Consider the following 19,317-nt stretch of genomic DNA (forward strand, 5'->3'; position numbering starts at 1 on the left):
GTGGGGTGGATTCTGAGCTAGAGGAGGAAGTAGATGGGTGAGGGGGTGTGGAACTTCCTGTACTTGTATCACCTTCCTCTATAGGGAAATAAGGGGGCGGCATAGGGATCTCGGACTCAGGGGGCGTGTCCAAAATGGGCTTAACCGTGGTCCTAGTGGACAAACAAGTCCTGGCCACCATGAGGCGACATTGCTCCTCGTGGCATATTCGGACCCATCTTGGCAAGTCGTTTACGGCCTGCCTCCAACAATCAATGTATGGAAACTGTCCGTAAAGTTCAGGCCTACCTGATACAGCCACGTGTACACGCTGTACCAGATTTGGATCTAAACTGCCACGTGGCGGCCATGCCGCAACCAAAGTAGGCCATTCCCTAGTGCACAAAGTGATCAAACGGGCAGGAGACATTTTAACCCCAAAATCACATACTGTGAATCCCTTTTTAAAATTCTTTACCATACATCCTAAGGGATCCAAAATCGTCGACTCCGACGCGCCCATACTTATCAATGGAGCGTCGTTGACAACGAATGCTATACACACGCTCTATTCAACAGTCACACCCGTTTCTTCCGGCAACAGCACCACGTGGTACAGTTACCAAGTGAAACGTACACAGTAACACAATAAAAACACTCAGGGAATTCCCGTACACACACAGCTGTTACACCAGTCACTAAGTAATCAATATTATGCCCTTTGGCAAAACTATACCGTCACCCACGCTATAATTCTCTATATATGAATTACCCGTCTATAACACACCCCAGTAACATCGTCTTTTACAAATAGCAGTTACAGTACGGTTAGCATAGGTCAAAGTACAATTTAAGGTCACAATACAATTATTAGTGGTTATGGTGTTAGACATGCAATAGACGACAATTATTAGTACTTATATACAGTATCAGTAAATATACAGGGTTATGGTACCGTGCACTATAATACAGCAACACACTATTAACACTCTCGCTAGACGGCAGAGCTCACGCTATCTAACAAGATATACACGTTACTAAACAATCTTTATCACATATACAATCCCAACTAATCTATTGGCCAGCACCTTGATGGACTACCTAAAACTATCTACATCCGTTTTGGTTAGCCACACTGCCCAAGCACCACATATAGCGAACTAGAGGGCGGAATTTACAACAGAACCCTTTTAGTCTTTCTACTCTATCAATAGTCTAGTGGGTTCCAAATTTACATGCCTTCCCACTTAGCCAAGATAAGTTGAGAGCTAGCGGACCGAATTTACACAGACGCCGCTTAGTCTCCCGGTCCCTCCGACCTAGCGACCAAATTGTACACCCTAGAACGCTAGTCTAGACAAGACACCGGTGTCCGGCTAAGGCTATTTACACAGAACCCCGCCTGACTCCAAACCAAATCAAACGGTCTTACTAAAGAGCGTTCGATTGAGCTGTGCGCCTTCGCTCCTTCCCTCCGACAGAGGGGGCAGATTCCATACACAGATTAACCCCTTATGGGCCTACCGCACAATCGGTATACCCCTAGTGGGTCCGCCGTCTAAAACAGCAGTCGTCTTACCTCCTTGTTCCTGAACCTGAGTTCACACTCATCGACGGGGACACCCCAGCACTTACTACGTAGAGGCCGATGATCTCCTGGACAACAGACCAGTGGCGCCGAGACGAAGGGAGGTCCACGCAGAAGTTCAGGGGTGCAGCCGTAGAGAACGTGGGCAAAGATAGACCGTCTCACGCCTCTGCTTCTCAGCTACCGTTGAACGATGAGCTTCCCGGCCAATGCACCAAATGATACCGGAGAAACTGACGGAAGCCAAGCACAGAGAGATGGACACAGGTTTCTTCAGGAAGGAAGAGATTCTTTATTCGGTTCACCGATCGGGACTCAGAGGGACTAATGTCACCAAAATACAACAAGTTCTGAGCCCCGGACAATAGTGCAGGCTCCTTATATAGGCATATAACTCCTCCCATATTAAGCTCCACCCGCACATTCTCTTAACCAATCAAAACAAATAAGAACTAACTTCCTGCTTGACCGCATGGCTTGTCCAGCACAATGGAGGAGGGGAATACTACATCCTGTATTCTCGCACATGCTCCGTACACTACTGATCGTATCTTGCCACGTGCAACCAACCGACTGATACGTCAGCATATGCACGTACACATGCCACGTGGTAATCTCGGCCTACTAAATTTATTTTTACCGAGATTCCACCACAGTATAAACAACAATAAACAGTGGAAACACAGCTGATCCCCCCAAATTTATAGGGATTAGCCCTATTTAAAGGGACTTGTGTGTGGGGGTGCTTTTTTGGCATTTGTTACTTTGTTATTTTGTTCTAACTGCATGTTCCCTGAGCAAGTCCCAAGTCAAAGTACAAAGTGCATAGGATTTTCCTTTACATGCTATATACAACAAAAGCTGATATTTCTCAACTTACCATCTGGACTCCTGTATCTCAGTGGTGAACATTGATTAAGGAAGCGGATTACAGCCCCCCTGCTGCCATCTGGGGAGGCACCCTATGAATGCCCGCTTTTACGACATTCTCGTGAGTGCATCTAATTACAGCGCACATAATTCTTGTCATGCAGATTTACACTATGTTTTGTGTATTCTTTTGTTTTTAGATCATCGGCTGCTTTGATACTGTCATTGCTATTTGTATTTGATTTTTACTTGTATGGTCCCTGAGGAAGTTCCAGTACTGAGAACGAAACATGTAGGACCTTTGCTGTTTATGTTTTATTATTTATGGATGATTGTGCACCTTTCAATAAAGCTGGTGACCTTTCTTTTTTACTACCTACTGAAGTCCTGTTTTAAATCCACCCTACCGGATCAACAGGAGGGAAAAAGAGAGTCCCCCAACAACACCGGGGGAGGCACCCTTGAGCGCTATTACCATTCTTGTCCTGTGAGTGCATTTCATTATGCGCATAATTGCTTACCAAACTGTATTACACTATATATCTGTTTTGTTCCTTATTTTTTTATTTTACAGCCACATCCCAAATGTTTCTGTTTTTTCTACAAAGCCCAGGAATAACAGACAGATATATTCAGATTAAAGTCCTGGAATCACAGACAGATTCAGATTAAAGTCCAGGTATAATACCCCGTCACTTGCAACTTCAAACGAGCTTGCTTCCAATTTTGCTGATGAGGCAACGCGTTTCACCCCACCTCTCGGGCTTTCTCAGTGCCTTCAATGTTGCAGATAATTATCATTTTTAAATTTTACTGTCGGTTGTCATAGAGATTTACTAAATTCTTATAACATTACAAAAAAATGTAATTATCTGCAAAAAGACCAGTTTTTTAATAGAGCATGCAAAGAAAATGATTATATTATAGCTAATGTGCTTACTCCAAGTAATTGCAAATACAGGGAGTGCAGAATTATTAGGCAAATGAGTATTTTGACCACATGTATTTTGACCACATGCATGTTGTCTTACTCCAAGCTGTATAGGCTCGAAAGCCTACTACCAATTAAGCATATTAGGTGATGTGCATTTCTGTAATGAGAAGGGGTGTGGTCTAATGACATCAACAGGTGTGCATAATTATTAGGCAACTTCCTTTCCTTTGGCAAAATGGGTCAAAAGAAGGACTTGACAGGCTCAGAAAAGTCAAAAATAGTGAGATATCTTGCAGAGGGATGCAGCACTCTTAAAATTGCAAAGCTTCTGAAGCGTGATCATCGAACAATCAAGCGTTTCATTCAAAATAGTCAACAGGGTCGCAAGAAGCGCGTGGAGAAACCAAGGCGCAAAATAACTGTCCATGAACTGAGAAAAGTCAATCGTGCAGCTGCCAAGATGCCACTTGCCACCAGTTTGGCCATATTTCAGAGCTGCAACATCACTGGAGTGCCCAAAAGCACAAGGTGTGCAACACTCAGAGACATGGCCAAGGTAAGAAAGGCTGAAAGACGACCACCACTGAACAAGACACACAAGCTGAAACGTCAAGACTGGGCCAAGAAATATCTCAAGACTGATTTTTCTAAGGTTTTATGGACTGATGAAATGAGAGTGAGTCTTGATGGGCCAGATGGATGGGCCCGTGGCTGGATTGGTAAAGGGCAGAGAGCTCCAGTCCGACTCAGACGCCAGCAAGGTGGAGGTGGAGTACTGGTTTGGGCTGGTATCATCAAAGGTGAGCTTGTGGGGCCTTTTCGGGTTGAGGATGGAGTCAAGCTCAACTCCCAGTCCTACTGCCAGTTTCTGGAAGACACCTTCTTCAAGCAGTGGTACAGGAAGAAGTCTGCATCCTTCAAGAAAAACATGATTTTCATGCAGGACAATGCTCCATCACACGCGTCCAAGTACTCCACAGCGTGGCTGGCAAGAAAGGGTATAAAAGAAGAAAATCTAATGACATGGCCTCCTTGTTCACCTGATCTGAACCCCATTGAGAACCTGTGGTCCATCATCAAATGTGAGATTTACAAGGAGGGAAAACAGTACACCTCTCTGAACAGTGTCTGGGAGGCTGTGGTTGCTTCTGCACGCAATGTTGATGGTGAACAGATCAAAACACTGACAGAATCCATGGATGGCAGGCTTTTGAGTGTCCTTGCAAAGAAAGGTGGCTATATTGGTCACTGATTTGTTTTTGTTTTGTTTTTGAATGTCAGAAATGTATATTTGTGAATGTTGAGATGTTATATTGGTTTCACTGGTAAAAAGAAATAATTGAAATGGGTATATATTTGTTTTTTGTTAAGTTGCCTAATAATTATGCACAGTAATAGTCACCTGCACACACAGATATCCCCCTAAAATAGCTATAACTAAAAACAAACTAAAAACTACTTCCAAAAATATTCAGCTTTGATATGAATGAGTTTTTTGGGTTCATTGAGAACATGGTTGTTGTTCAATAATAAAATTAATCCTCAAAAATACAACTTGCCTAATAATTCTGCACTCCCTGTAATAATGCCTGTTAAAGAATGGAGAATATAATTCAAAGATGGTAGACACACTGTTAGTATTGCCAGCAGAGCGATCTCTAGTAGTTTTTTTTTTTAATTCTTTATTTTTGAGTGCATAAAGAAGGTTAACATTCACAAATGCGTGTGCCATGCCCCAACGGCAGGCACCCGCTATATAACAGTAAACATCATTGCTGTGTGGCATGACATAGAAATACAATGCACAATTTTTTTATTTTTTTTAAAATGACTCTTTAAAAAGACATTGCACATTTAATAAAGATGCAGAACAAAGTCAAGTGTAAACGGATATAAAGCAGTAACTCAAATTGCTAGAATTGCAAAATGAATTCGCCAGCAGTTATATAATAAATACAGCTTCCAAAATTGAAACGTTTAAAGCTTTAACCCCTTAAGGACACAACTTCTGGAATAATAGGGAATCATGACGGAATAGTTCTGTCATGTGTCCTTAAGGTTAACAAGACATTCATACATATGGATTTGGACTGTGCTTTAAACGCCTCGTGGAGCAGTGTGCTTCAGCGCCCTCTTGTGGTGTATTGCTAAATGGAGCGATCAGTCAACCAAATCAGAGTATTTTCTTTCCAACGTAAATGCGTGGCTCGAAGCCACATAACGGCATAAATATTGCATTAGGGCAGGTGGGAGGATCTAATATTTAGAGAATAACAAGTATAATTAAATGCAGTTTTGCAAAGGACAGGTAATGTGGAGTGGTTAAATGTAACTGTTGTATTCATCCTTAAGAAAAGGTTAGGTCAATTGCCCCAACCACCTAGCAGCCATAAACGACAATTGGCAAAAAGACAGGATCAAAGTACACCAAGCAGTATATTGCAACACCAATTATCATAACCATTAAGAGCATTGCAGATCAACAGAGGGAGAACAGAAAGAATCCAGCCACATTAAAGGTGCTGCACAAAGATTAACTTATCTTATACAAAAAAAAAAAAATATTACAAAAATAATATATATATATTTATACCCTTTCTCCATATGTGAGAGTGTAACAGAAATACATTTGTATAAAGCTCCCACTGGCCCAAACTAATTAAAACCAGTATAGCCCAGAAGCGACAGCCCCTTATTATATGAAGCAATAGTAGATGCCTTGTGAGATGATATATATAAGGAGATGTTGGGAATGCTATGAGCTTTTAAGAAGCCATGAGATGTAGCTCTTATAACTGAGTGTGAATCTTATGGAGTGATTAGAAGGGCCACCGGGATCTAGAGGGTAGGTTAGAGTGAGCATTAGGGATTTTACGTTGAAAGCATGGGAAACATTATTGGATGAGATTGCATGACGCACCAAAGTTAATCTACTAAAAACCCTTAGTCATTTGATGTGTCGTTAATTACTTGAGTGTTCGTGTGTCGTACTCTAGTTCCCTTCCTTTTTACTATGTGAGCTACATAGGACTTACACCTCTCAGCTTTGTAAGGTACAAGATATCAAGGTACCAAGGTGGCTTTTCTTTTCTTAAATTCCGGTTTAACTAAATGAAGGAGTTATTTTATACCTGCGTCAGCTAAAAATACCAGCAATCTCATGGGACGCTGTTATGCCCCTAGCATTTCTCGTGAAAACTTTAACTTTTCCATCAACACTCGGCTTTAACGATTTAAATCCCTTTACCGCCAGAGAGGGCCATGTGACAATAGACCTCCATGGCAGAGAAGGGATCACATGTCAATGAATGAAGACAGTAATTAGCAGAATATTATGAGTGTGTGATAATCAGCTGGGCGAACTTGCATCACGAAAAAGCATGGCAGATCTAGTCACTGTCCCGTATCCTGCGGCAGATGTCAGCAGTAAAGTCGGAGCATTTGGCATTTCCTCCCAAGCCTTTGGTTCGTGCATGGGTCTGGTCCTTCTTAGAATTAAGACGTGGTCCCCGCTCTAGCGGTTAGCGCTTTGGTAGGCCCAATGCGTGCAAGTGGCTTGATGCATCCGGTAGGTCCCGTATGGTCATGATGGTGTCTCCGCGTCTGTTTTGTATCTAGCCGTGTTTGAGAAATGGGTCGAGGGAGGTAAGGTAGTCACCAACTAACTGACTTACTAGATATCCCAGTGAGAAAATATACATGTAACACTATGCCGTTTCACTGCAATGCAACAACTCTATGGATGTAGCAGAGAATCTGGAAGGTTACAAGGAGATGTTGCACAAGGCTAGACAAAAAACAAACAAACTGAAAACTATAGTGTATTTGTCAAACTGTCTTAACACTAAATGTCCCTATAGAATTAAACTATACACCTGAATTTAAGAAAATAGCATAAATAATAATAATAACAAAATATTTAACCAGGAGAGGTACTGTGGCGAACAGAACCTCACCACAGGCTTTTGGAGGGGCCTGCCAAAAGACTATGGGCCAGGTCAGTGAATGTAAAGACCCATATTTTATTCCCGCTGGTTCGACACTTTTCATAGAACCGAACATTAGCTCACTGGCGGCCGTTCGCATTGACCAAAACCGCGAATAGACTTCAGGGGGACTTAGCCGCGAATGCCCTGGAACTATTTTCGGCACATTAACTTTGCGGTTCCCGGTCGGTCCCCAGCGGCACTTAGCCGCGATTCTATGGAACTGTTTTTGGCACGGGACCATTTTTGTATGTTTTAAAGGTATTTGGCAGGGTTTTATAAAAATGTGTGTTTTTGTGTCTGGAGATAATTGAGTTAGTACAGTACTTGATTATCTCCCAGGCAGAGGGGAAGGATTGTATTATATGTATGGGAGTGTCATGTATTTTAACACTGTTGTCATTGGTCTGTGACTTTGTACTATAGTCTTCCATCAGGTCCAGGTGGGAGTACCCCTTGCATGGGCATTGTCATAAAAGGCCAAGTGTGGTCCCATTAAAGTTAATTTCACCCTCAACACGCAGCCTCGTCTCATGATTGTAGAGAATAGCTATACTGGCTATGATCACTAGCTCTTGTAAGAGCTACAAAGCTATACCTGCAAGACTCTCTGGAGTAGGAGAGGTCCACAAAAGACTGGAAGCTGGATCCTGAGCCTAGGCCCAGGGTGGGTGGAGAACAGCGAGACCCCAGCCAAGCTACGGCGGCTAAGGGGCTATGGTGCTTATGGTGTCTGGTGCTTACAGTACTCCAGGCTGCTAGGAAGCAGTGATTGGCGGAGGCACCCAGTCAGAGTACCAGGCGGTCTGTCACAGGTACATTCAGATTACTCTGGTTTTCAAGTACAACCTGGGGATGTTACCTAAGGTCAACATCCAGGGGTTGTTACTACAGCTAAACATTACAAGAAAATAAAGAAATGTCTATAGTAGCTGCTCATCCATAGATAATTCAACTGTAACATGATTGCAGAGCTACAAACACACAGAAAGTCTAAGGATTTAGCAGAGCCCTTGACATGTCAATCGGCTCTTGGGAAGAGTGTAACCTCCCCTAGTAACCTTAAGGATTCTCTGCTACATCCATAGGTATGCCACCCTTTGTGCCCCACTCTTACCCTATATAAGCTAGTTTGAGCAGGCCCTCAACCCCCTCCTTTCCTGGGTGTTGGAACATACTCCTAGGTGACCACCAGACCTCTGCCATGGACTTATAAAGTATAGTTCTATCCAGACCGAACCAGGCCACAAGTACGTGTGAAACAATGAATGATTAGACCATACAACAGAGTCAATGCAAAGAACGTGCAATATTTATTAAACAGAACGGTTTTAGGGAAAGCAATAAGGGGCAGTATGAGGGTGTTTCATTAATCACCAATCAAATATTGACAATCATTCATTAAAGGGACACTGTAGGCACCCAGACCACTTTAGACCATTGAAGTGGTCTGGGTGCTGTGTCCCTTTTGAGCCTAGAGCTGCAATGTTCCAGAGAACTGCAATGTTTACATTGCAGATCTAAGTCTGCTTCCGGACTTTTGGTCCGTTATCTGACCCTGGGCCTCCACTGAGTCGGTGCTTTCCATAGGGGAGATCTATTGCTTATTTACCGGGGAGGTGGGGTGTGAGGGAGGGGGGAGGCAAAGGGATCGGTAGTGCCAGGAATACAGCGTTGTATTCCTGGCACTATAGTATCTCTTTAACAGCATGGATAGCTCATACAGGCAACATGGTGAAAGAATGAACGAATTATAGCTCTAAGATTTATCTAGAGGGCATTACTAAATGGGGTCTTAGAATCGGAGGATGTAAGGGTAGGGTTTTCCTAGAATAGGAGAGAACAAAGATGGTCATGTGCTAAGACAACGTATGTGACATTCTGGCATGGGTAAAACTACGTATGTGACGTCCTTGCAATGTACAAGGCTGTTACTCTTATGATTCAGCCGAATAGGAATTAATCCGATCGCTGGGTGTCCAACTCATCTGGTTACAAATACGTTTCTGTTAGTCCCCCTATCATGCAGCACTGCGGAATATGTTGGAGATTCTTAAATTATAATAATTATATATCTCTTCCTCTGCACCCCGCTCGTATCCCATCAAATCATATCGTTCCCCCTCTCCCCCCATATCCCGGGGTTCCCACTCTCCCCCCTATATCACGGGGTTCCCCCCCTCCCCCCATATCCCGGGGTTCCCCCCTCCGCCCAATATCCCGGGGTTCCCTACTCCACTCCCATATCCCGGGGTTCCCCTCTCCCCCCATATTTCGGGGTTCCCTCTCTCCCCCCTATATCCAGGGGTTCCCCCCTCCCCCCCATATCCCGGGGTTCCCCCCTCCCCCCATATCCCAGGATTCCCCTGTCCCCCCCATATCCCGGGGTTCCCCTCTACCCCCCATATCTCAGGGTTCCCCCCCCATAACCCGGGTTCCCTCCTCCCCCCCCATATCCCAGGGTTCCCCCCCATATCCCGGGGTTCCCCCTCCCCCCCATATCCCGGGGTTCCGCTCCCCCCATATCCCGGGGTTCCCCTCCCCCCATATCCCGGGGTTCCCCCCCCATATCCCGGGTTCCCTCCTCCCCCCCATATCCCGGGGTTCCCCCTCTCCCCCCCCATATCCCGGGGTTCCCCTCTCCCCCCATATCCCGGGGTTCCCCTCTCCCCCCCATACCCCGGGGTTCCCCCTCCCCCATATCCTGGGGTTCCCCCCCCCATATCCCGGGTTCCCTCCCCCTCCATATCCCGGGGTTCCCCCCCTCCCCCCATATCCCGGGGTTCCCCCCCTCTCCCCCCCATATCCCGGGGTTCCCCCCTCTCCCCCCCTATCCTGGGGTTCCCCTCTCCCCCCATATCCCGGGGTTCCCCCTCTCCCCGGGATCCCCCTCCCCCCCATATCCTGGGGTTCCCCCTCCCCCCATATCCTGGGGTTCCCCTCCCCCCCATATCCTGGGGTTCCCCTCCCCCCCATATCCCGGGGTCCCCCCCCCATATCCCGGGTTCCCTCCTCCCCCCCCATATCCCGGGGTTCCCCCTCATATCCCGGGGTTCCCCCCCTCCGCCCATATCCTGGGGTTCCCCCCTCTCTCCCCCATAACCCGGGGTTCCCCCTCCCCCCCATATCCCGGGGTTCCCCTCTCCCCCCCATATCCCGGGGTTCCCCCCTCCCCCCATATCCCGGGGTTCCCCCCTCTCCCCCCCCATATCCTGGGGTTCCCCCCTCTCCCCCCATATCCCGGGGATCCCCTCTCCCCCCATATCCCGGGGTTCCCCTCCCCCTCCATATCCCGGGGTTCCCCTTCCCCCCATATCCGGGGGTTCCCCCCATATCCCGGGGATCCCTCTCTCCCCCCATATCCCGGGGTCCCCTCTCCCCCATATCCCGGGTTCCCCCCTCTCCCCCTCCTCCCCATATCCCGGGGTTCCCCTCTCCCCCCCATATCCCGGGGATCCCCTCTCTCCCCCATATCCCGGGGTCCCCTCTCCCCCCCATATCCCGGGTTCCCCCCTCTCCCCCTCCTCCCCATATCCCGGGGTTCCCCCCTCCCCCCCCCATCCCGGGGTTCCCCCCTCTCCCCGGGTCCCCTCTCCCCCATATCCCGGGTTCCCCCCTCTCCCCCTCCTCCCCATATCCCGGGGTTCCCCTCTCCCCCCCATATCCCGGGTTCCCCCTCCCCCCCATATCCAGGGGTTCCCCCTCTCCCCCCATATCCCGGGGTCCCCTCTCCCCCATATCCCGGGGTTCCCCTCTCCCCCCCATATCCCTGGGTTCCCCTCTCCCCCCCATATCCCGGGGTTCCCCCTCCCCCATATCCCGGGGTTCCCCCCTCCCCCCCCATCCCGGGGTTCCCCCCTCTCCCCCCATATCCCGGGGTCCCCTCTCCCCCATATCCCGGGTTCCCCCCTCTCCCCCTCCTCCCCATATCCCGGGTTCCCCCCTCTCCCCCTCCTCCCCATATCCCGGGGTTCCCCCCTCTCCCCCTCCTCCCCATATCCCGGGGTTCCCCCCTCTCCCCCTCCTCCCCATATCCCGGGGTTCCCCCCTCTCCCCATATCCCGGGGTTCCCCCCTCTCCCCCATATCCCGGGTTCCCCCCTCTCCCCCTCCTCCCCATATCCCGGGGTTCCCCCCTCTCCCCATATCCCGGGGTTCCCCCCTCTCCCCCATATCCCGGGTTCCCCCCTCTCCCCCTCCTCCCCATATCCCGGGGTTCCCCCCTCTCCCCATATCCCGGGGTTCCCCCCTCTCCCCATATCCCGGGGTTCCCCCCTCTCCCCCATATCCCGGGGTTCCCCTCTCCCCCCCATATATCCCGGGGTTCCCCCCTCTCCCCATATCCCGGGGTTCCCCCCTCTCCCCCATATCCCGGGTTCCCCCCTCTCCCCCTCCTCCCCATATCCCGGGGTTCCCCTCTCCCCCCATATCCCGGGGTTCCCCCCTCTCCCCCATATCCCGGGGTTCCCCCCTCTCCCCCATATCCCGGGTTCCTCCTTGTCCTGGATGACCTAAAGTGACACCCAGTGACGTCACGGCCTCCAGCTGAGTGGCCGTGTGAGCGGTGGGCGGGGCTCTGAGAACGTCACGTGACGCTGAGAATCAGCCGATCCGGGCCCCGCCCCCCGTGCAGCACGCGGCCTCCGTCTCGCTGTGTCAGTCCGGGTGTGACGTGCTGTCCGCGCGGTGCTCCCCCCCCACCTCCCGCCATGTCCTGGGACTGCGTGACCGCCGAGCAGCTGGCCGGCTTCGACAAGTACAAGGTGAGCACCGCCACTCCCAGCATGCACTGCTGGACTACAACTCCCAGCATCCACTGCCACTCCCAGCATCCACTGCTGGACTGCAACTCCCAGCATGCACTGCCACTCCCAGCATCCACTGCTGGACTACAACTCCCAGCATCCACTGCCAGCGCATGGCTTCCACAACCACAACTCCCAGGATTCCCTGGCTCTCTATTTCATTCAAAGAATCATGGGAGTTGTAGTTCACCAAAACCATCTGGAGAGCATGAGTTTGGAGAACCCTGAGCTATAGGATCACAACTCCCATCATCATCGTCAGCTGCCAGCCATCCCCATCACCCCTTGTCAGTAACAGGACCACAGCTTTGTCACCCCCCCTGCCCTCCGTCACCCCCCCCCCTGCCCTCCGTCACCCCCCCCCCCTGCCCTCCGTCACCCCCCCTGCCGGCCTCCGTCACCCCCCCCCCTGCCGGCCTCCGTCACCCCCCCCCCCCCCCCTGCCGGCCTCCGTCACCCCCCCCCCCTGCCGGCCTCCGTCACCCCCCCCCCCTGCCGGCCTCCGTCACCCCCCTTGCCTCCCGGGTACTGACTGTCCCCACCCATCACCCCCTGTGCCCCCAGGTACTGTCCCCACCCATCACCCCCTGTGCCCCCAGGTACTGTCCCCACCCATCACCCCCTGTGCCCCCAGGTACTGTCCCCACCCATCACCCCCTGTGCCCCCAGGTACTGTCCCCAACTGTCACCCCCTGCTCGCGCCTTTCCCCCACCTGTCACCCCCTGCCCTCCCAGGTACTGTCCCCACCCCCTGCCCTCCCAGGTACTGTCCCCACCCGTCACCCCCTGCCCACCCAGGTACTGTCCCCACCCGTCACCCCCTGCCCACCCAGGTACTGTCCCCACCCGTCACCCCCTGCCCTCCCAGGTACTGTCCCCACCCGTCACCCCCTGCCCGCACCTTTCCCCCTCCCGTCACCCCCTTGCCCTCCCAGGTACTGTCCCCCCTCCCGTCACCCCCTTGCCCTCCCAGGTACTGTCCCCCTCCCGTCGCCCCCTTGCCCTCCCAGGTACTGTCCCCCACCCCCTGCCCTCCCAGGTACTGTCCCCACCCGTCACCCCCTGCCCACCCAGGTACTGTCCCCACCCGTCACCCCCTGCCCACCCAGGTACTGTCCCCACCCGTCACCCCCTGCCCACCCAGGTACTGTCCCCACCCGTCACCCCCTGCCCTCCCAGGTACTGTCCGCACCTTTCCCCCTCCCGTCACCCCCTGCCCTCCCAGGTACTGTCCCCCTCCCGTCACCCCCTTGCCCTCCCAGGTACTGTCCCCCTCCCGTCGCCCCCTTGCCCTCCCAGGTACTGTCCCTCTCCCGTCGCCCCCTTGCCCTCCCAGGTACTGTCCCTCTCCCGTCGCCCCCTTGCCCTCCCAGGTACTGTCCCCCTCCCGTCGCCCCCTTGCCCTACCAGGTACTGTCCCCCTCCCGTCGCCCCCTTGCCCTCCCAGGTACTGTCCCCCTCCCGTCACCCCCTTGCCCTCCCAGGTACTGTCCCCCTCCCGTCGCCCCCTTGCCCTCCCAGGTACTGTCCCCCTCCCGTCGCCCCCTTGCCCTCCCAGGTACTGTCCCCCTCCCGTCGCCCCCTTGCCCTCCCAGGTACTGTCCCCCTCCCGTCGCCCCCTTGCCCTCCCAGGTACTGTCTCCCTCCCGTCGCCCCCTTGCCCTCCCAGGTACTGTCCCCCTCCCGTCGCCCCCTTGCCCTCCCAGGTACTGTCCCCCTCCCGTCACCCCCTTGCCCTCCCAGGTACTGTCCCCCTCCCGTCACCCCCTTGCCCGCCCAGGTACTGTCCCTCAACCCCTGCCCGCCCAGGTACTGTCCCCACTCATCACCCCATGCCCGCCCAGGTACTGTCACCCCCTGCCCGTGCCTATCCCCTACCTGTCACCCCCTGCCCGCACTTATTAGACATATACAAGTATATCTGTGAGCCCACCCATTTTACAGCTCTGTGGAATTTTTGGTGCCATATAAATAACATATTTTACAGCATTGTACAGTAGGCAAAACAGACCAGTAATTCAACAAAAAAAAGTTTGACAAACAGGAATATTAGGTGTAGAACGCCCTGCCCAAATAAGTTAACAATCTAAAAAGGACGAGGGAGAAACACACAGAGAGGGGTGCAGCATGTCTGCCCTGATTCTGCCTACATTACTGAAATCCCCAGAGCTTTACCCCGAGTGCCAGTTTACCCATCTAATTATGGGTTAGATGTACAGTTACCAGGATTGCCAGAACTTGCCTGTCCCATTATAGGTTAGATCATGGGCTAGTGGAGGTGATACCTAGATCATACAATATACACTTTGCCCATCCATGTAGCTTGGCCGAGCTCTCAGTGGATGCTCCTTCCTTATGCTGTGTGTTACCATTATCCTTATCACTGATGTTCTGTCCTGTGTCTGCAGAATGCTGACACTTTAGCAATCAGGTAGGCTGGGGCTCACAGTGCATGATTTCCAATAGCTATTGATGAGTGTGATAAAATGTAGCCCTGGTGATCATGCTATGGACCCTCCAGTCTTGCAGTTATGGGTAACCTCTATGGCCTGGCTAGTAGCATGCTGCTTGAAATTTGAAGCCCTGGAAGGGGGGGTCTTCCTCTGTCAATTTCATACAATCCTTCTGTGCTTGAGGATTAGTGATAAACTGTAATCCGGGGTTGTGGTAAAATCCCTGCTGTGCTGTTTTTTTTTTTTTTGTTTGTTTTGTTTATATATATATATATATAAACGCCTAGTACTAAAGAAACACTCCCAAGTGGCAAAGAGGATGCTCTCCAATAATTACTTTGAACGCTCGCTTACGTGGAAGTAAGAGGTTCTCATACAGAAGCATAGGATTCATTCTGTTGGCAGATCTCAGCCATTGCCACACATGCACCATAGGGCCAATAATTCCCTATGAGAAGCACTCTCCTCCATTTGAGCAAGTGACAAGCGTTGGATTGGCCGGAGAGATCATAAATAACATCTTTATTATAGGGAAATGAGGAGAGTCCTGCCATCTAAATAAACTGTGCAATTCTAGCATTAGAAGTAAACCTATGTTTAATTCTATTGTTCCTTTTAAGGTATATTCAAATAATTCAATCAACAATTAGGTTTCATGTGACTCTTGCATGACCTTCTCCCAAGGTATTGTAGGACAGTGGGAAGTAACATGTGTTGGAGCGGTAATAAATAGAAAGCTGTATCCTGCCTGACACATGATCAGTGTTATACAATGGGAAGTAGTATTACACTGGCCTCCCATGCCAATAACACAGCCTGGATTATTTACTACACTGAGAATTCAAAATTCATTTCAAACTTAAAGTGGCACTTTCAGCTCCTTGGGTCTTTGCATGTTTTGCAAACAGACCCCATTTTGATGGTGTCATCCCCACTGGGGGGTGCACTGTAAGGGAGACACATACCGGATGCTGCCCCCACGGGCGCTGCCATCTTATATCTTCAGATCCTGGCATGTCATCTGCCTGGAGCCCACGTCAGTGCTCTAGTCTAGCACATGAGCGAGAGAACAACACTGACGTAATGGAGGATCCCACGAGACTGCGTGAGCCTCCATAGATATTATTGGGCAGACTAGATGGGCCGAATGGTTCTTATCTGCCGTCACATTCTATGTCTGCCATCAGCTGGTGAATTTTCAAAACGTGATGGCGGTGGCTCCAACAAACGTCGGAAAAATACGCAAGATAAAGTAGTCCCTATTTTGTCTTCTATCTTTTGACTGTGTTGGGATTTCAGCGGAATTTAGTCAATGTTGATATTTCATACAGGTATATATATCTTTATGAAATGCTTAATTTTGGCGTTGAGGGAGCAGAGACGCTTTAAGGTCATTAGCTGACCTGGAAATTGAATGTGCGTAATTTTAGTTTTCCAACTTGTCTGAAACTCAATCCATACAAAGGATAGTTCTATTATGTGTTAGCTGTGCATCCATTGATTCAAATAAATAATGTTTGGTAATGAATGGGTTAATGACATTGTAGACCTATAGCACACTTTGCTTACATGATGTCAATTGTTTATTTTATTTTTATGATTTAGGCATCATTTGTTTTCAAGTGATTTAAGAAAATTGACATTTTAAATGCTGCATTCCTGTTTTTTTGTCCCTTCTATTACACATCGTTGGGTAAAATAAAATTGATATTCAAAGTGAAATAATCTTGCGGTCTCTCTTATCTCGTGCTGGATTCCAGGGTACTCGGGCAGGAAACAGTCTGTAATTGAAGACTTTGCCAGCATGACCTGTGACAACAAGGATACGGTTTATCCATTCACAGGACACACTATATTTGTAGTGTAATCTAACCCTGACTGCCTTATCGCCTCTGTCTGCTGATATCTGTCCTGTACATTCACTGCCTCTCAGTAATTGTTTTATATCCTCTTACTATTGATAAGGAGTGGCAGCAATATACACTGTAATATACACCTTATCAACAATTAAATACCATTATGTCACACTTCTGGCTATGTTGACAGTGCAAGACTCTCTATACATTTTATTTTCCAAATTGTTAGGAAATGCATAGATTGCAGATTATTCAAAGCTTCACTTGACAGCATGGGGCACAGATAATGAGATTCATATACATGTGCCTTTAATACAGAGATGTCATACACACCTGCCTCTGGCAGGGAGCTGTATACACCGTATCTGCCTCTGGCAGGGAGCTGTATGCACCGTATCTGCCTCTGGCAGGGAGCTGTATACACTGTATCTGCCTCTGGCAGGGAGCTGTATACACTGTATCTGCCTCTGGCAGGGAGCTGTATTCACTGTATCTGCCTCTGGCAGGGAGCTGTATACACTGTATCCGCCTCTGGCAGGGAGCTGTATACACTGTATCCGCCTCTGGCAGGGAGCTGTATGCACCGTATCTGCCTCTGGCAGGGAGCTGTATACACCGTATCCGCCTCTGGCAGGGAGCTGTATACACCGTATCTGCCTCTGGCAGGGAGCTGTATACACTGTATCTGCCTCTGGCAGGGAGCTGTATACACTGTATCTGCCTCTGGCAGGGAGCTGTATACACTGTATCTGCCTCTGGCAGGGAGCTGTATACACTGTATCTGCCTCTGGCAGGGAGCTGTATACACTGTATCTGCCTCTGGCAGGGAGCTGTATACACTGTATCCGCCTCTGGCAGGGAGCTGTATACACCGTATCCGCCTCTGGCAGGGAGCTGTATACACTGTATCTGCCTCTGGCAGGGAGCTGTATACACTGTATCTGCCTCTGGCAGGGAGCTGTATACACTGTATCTGCCTCTGGCAGGGAGCTGTATACACTGTATCCGCCTCTGGCAGGGAGCTGTATACACTGTATCTGCCTCTGGCAGGGAGCTGTATACACTGTATCTGCCTCTGGCAGGGAGCTGTATACACTGTATCTGCCTCTGGCAGGGAGCTGTATACACTGTATCTGCCTCTGGCAGGGAGCTGTATACACCGTATCCGCCTCTGGCAGGGAGCTGTATACACTGTATCTGCCTCTGGCAGGGAGCTGTATGCACTGTATCTGCCTCTGGCAGGGAGCTGTATACACTGTATCTGCCTCTGGCAGGGAGCTGTATACACTGTATCTGCCTCTGGCAGGGAGCTGTATACACTGTATCTGCCTCTGGCAGGGAGCTGTATACACCGTATCCGCCTCTGGCAGGGAGCTGTATACACCGTATCCGCCTCTGGCAGGGAGCTGTATACACCGTATCTGCCTCTGGCAGGGAGCTGTATACACTGTATCTGCCTCTGGCAGGGAGCTGTATACACTGTATCTGCCTCTGGCAGGGAGCTGTATACACTGTATCTGCCTCTGGCAGGGAGCTGTATGCACCGTATCCGCCTCTGGCAGGGAGCTGTATACACCGTATCCGCCTCTGGCAGGGAGCTGTATACACTGTATCTGCCTCTGGCAGGGAGCTGTATACACTGTATCTGCCTCTGGCAGGGAGCTGTATACACTGTATCCGCCTCTGGCAGGGAGCTGTATACACCGTATCTGCCTCTGGCAGGGAGCTGTATACACCGTATCTGCCTCTGGCAGGGAGCTGTATACACCGTATCTGCCTCTGGCAGGGAGCTGTATACACTGTATCCGCTTCTGGCAGGGAGCTGTATACACTGTATCTGCCTCTGGCAGGGAGCTGTATACACTGTATCTGCCTCTGGCAGGGAGCTGTATGCACTGTATCTGCCTCTGGCAGGGAGCTGTATGCACTGTATCTGCCTCTGGCAGGGAGCTGTATACACTGTATCTGCCTCTGGCAGGGAGCTGTATGCACTGTATCTGCCTCTGGCAGGGAGCTGTATACACTGTATCTGCCTCTGGCAGGGAGCTGTATACACCGTATCCGCCTCTGGCAGGGAGCTGTATGCACTGTATCCGCCTCTGGCAGGGAGCTGTATGCACTGTATCCGCCTCTGGCAGGGAGCTGTATACACTGTATCTGCCTCTGGCAGGGAGCTGTATACACCGTATCTGCCTCTGGCAGGGAGCTGTATACACTGTATCCGCCTCTGGCAGGGAGCTGTATACACTGTATCCGCCTCTGGCAGGGAGCTGTATACACTGTATCCGCCTCTGGCAGGGAGCTGTATACACTGTATCTGCCTCTGGCAGGGAGCTGTATACACTGTATCTGCCTCTGGCAGGGAGCTGTATACACTGTATCTGCCTCTGGCAGGGAGCTGTATACACTGTATCTGCCTCTGGCAGGGAGCTGTATACACCGTATCTGCCTCTGGCAGGGAGCTGTATACACCGTATCTGCCTCTGGCAGGGAGCTGTATACACTGTATCCGCCTCTGGCAGGGAGCTGTATACACTGTATCTGCCTCTGGCAGGGAGCTGTATACACTGTATCTGCCTCTGGCAGGGAGCTGTATACACTGTATCGGCCTCTGGCAGGGAGCTGTATACACTGTATCCGCCTCTGGCAGGGAGCTGTATACACTGTATCCGCCTCTGGCAGGGAGCTGTATACACTGTATCTGCCTCTGGCAGGGAGCTGTATACACTGTATCTGCCTCTGGCAGGGAGCTGTATACACTGTATCTGCCTCTGGCAGGGAGCTGTATGCACTGTATCTGCCTCTGGCAGGGAGCTGTATGCACTGTATCTGCCTCTGGCAGGGAGC

The 19,317-nt window shown here is 50.4% G+C and overlaps 2 protein-coding genes across 3 annotated transcripts in view; one reads left to right on the top strand and one right to left on the bottom strand.

Moving 5' to 3' along the window:
• Positions 1-9,127: 9,127 nt before the first annotated feature.
• On the bottom strand, positions 9,128-10,791 carry LOC134586095 (uncharacterized; the record flags this gene model as incomplete). The annotated part of the gene is made up of 3 exons (XM_063441604.1): positions 9,128-9,184; positions 10,037-10,187; positions 10,688-10,791. Coding segments are annotated over 3 exons (312 nt in total), but the record flags the coding sequence as incomplete, so codon positions are not given.
• A 1,204-nt stretch (positions 10,792-11,995) lies between these two features.
• The window catches only part of SELENOI (selenoprotein I), a 43,330-nt gene continuing 36,008 nt past the window's right edge, over positions 11,996-19,317 (top strand). The window contains exon 1 of one of the 2 annotated variants that reach the window (XM_063441961.1): positions 11,996-12,119. In XM_063441961.1, the coding sequence (XP_063298031.1) occupies positions 12,066-12,119 (54 nt within the window). In that variant the 5' untranslated portion in view covers positions 11,996-12,065. The remainder of the gene's footprint in view (positions 12,120-19,317) is intronic. The other variant, XM_063441960.1, reaches the window with a different exon arrangement.

Source organism: Pelobates fuscus, chromosome 2, assembly GCF_036172605.1.
Source record: "Pelobates fuscus isolate aPelFus1 chromosome 2, aPelFus1.pri, whole genome shotgun sequence".
NCBI lineage: Eukaryota > Metazoa > Chordata > Amphibia > Anura > Pelobatidae > Pelobates > Pelobates fuscus.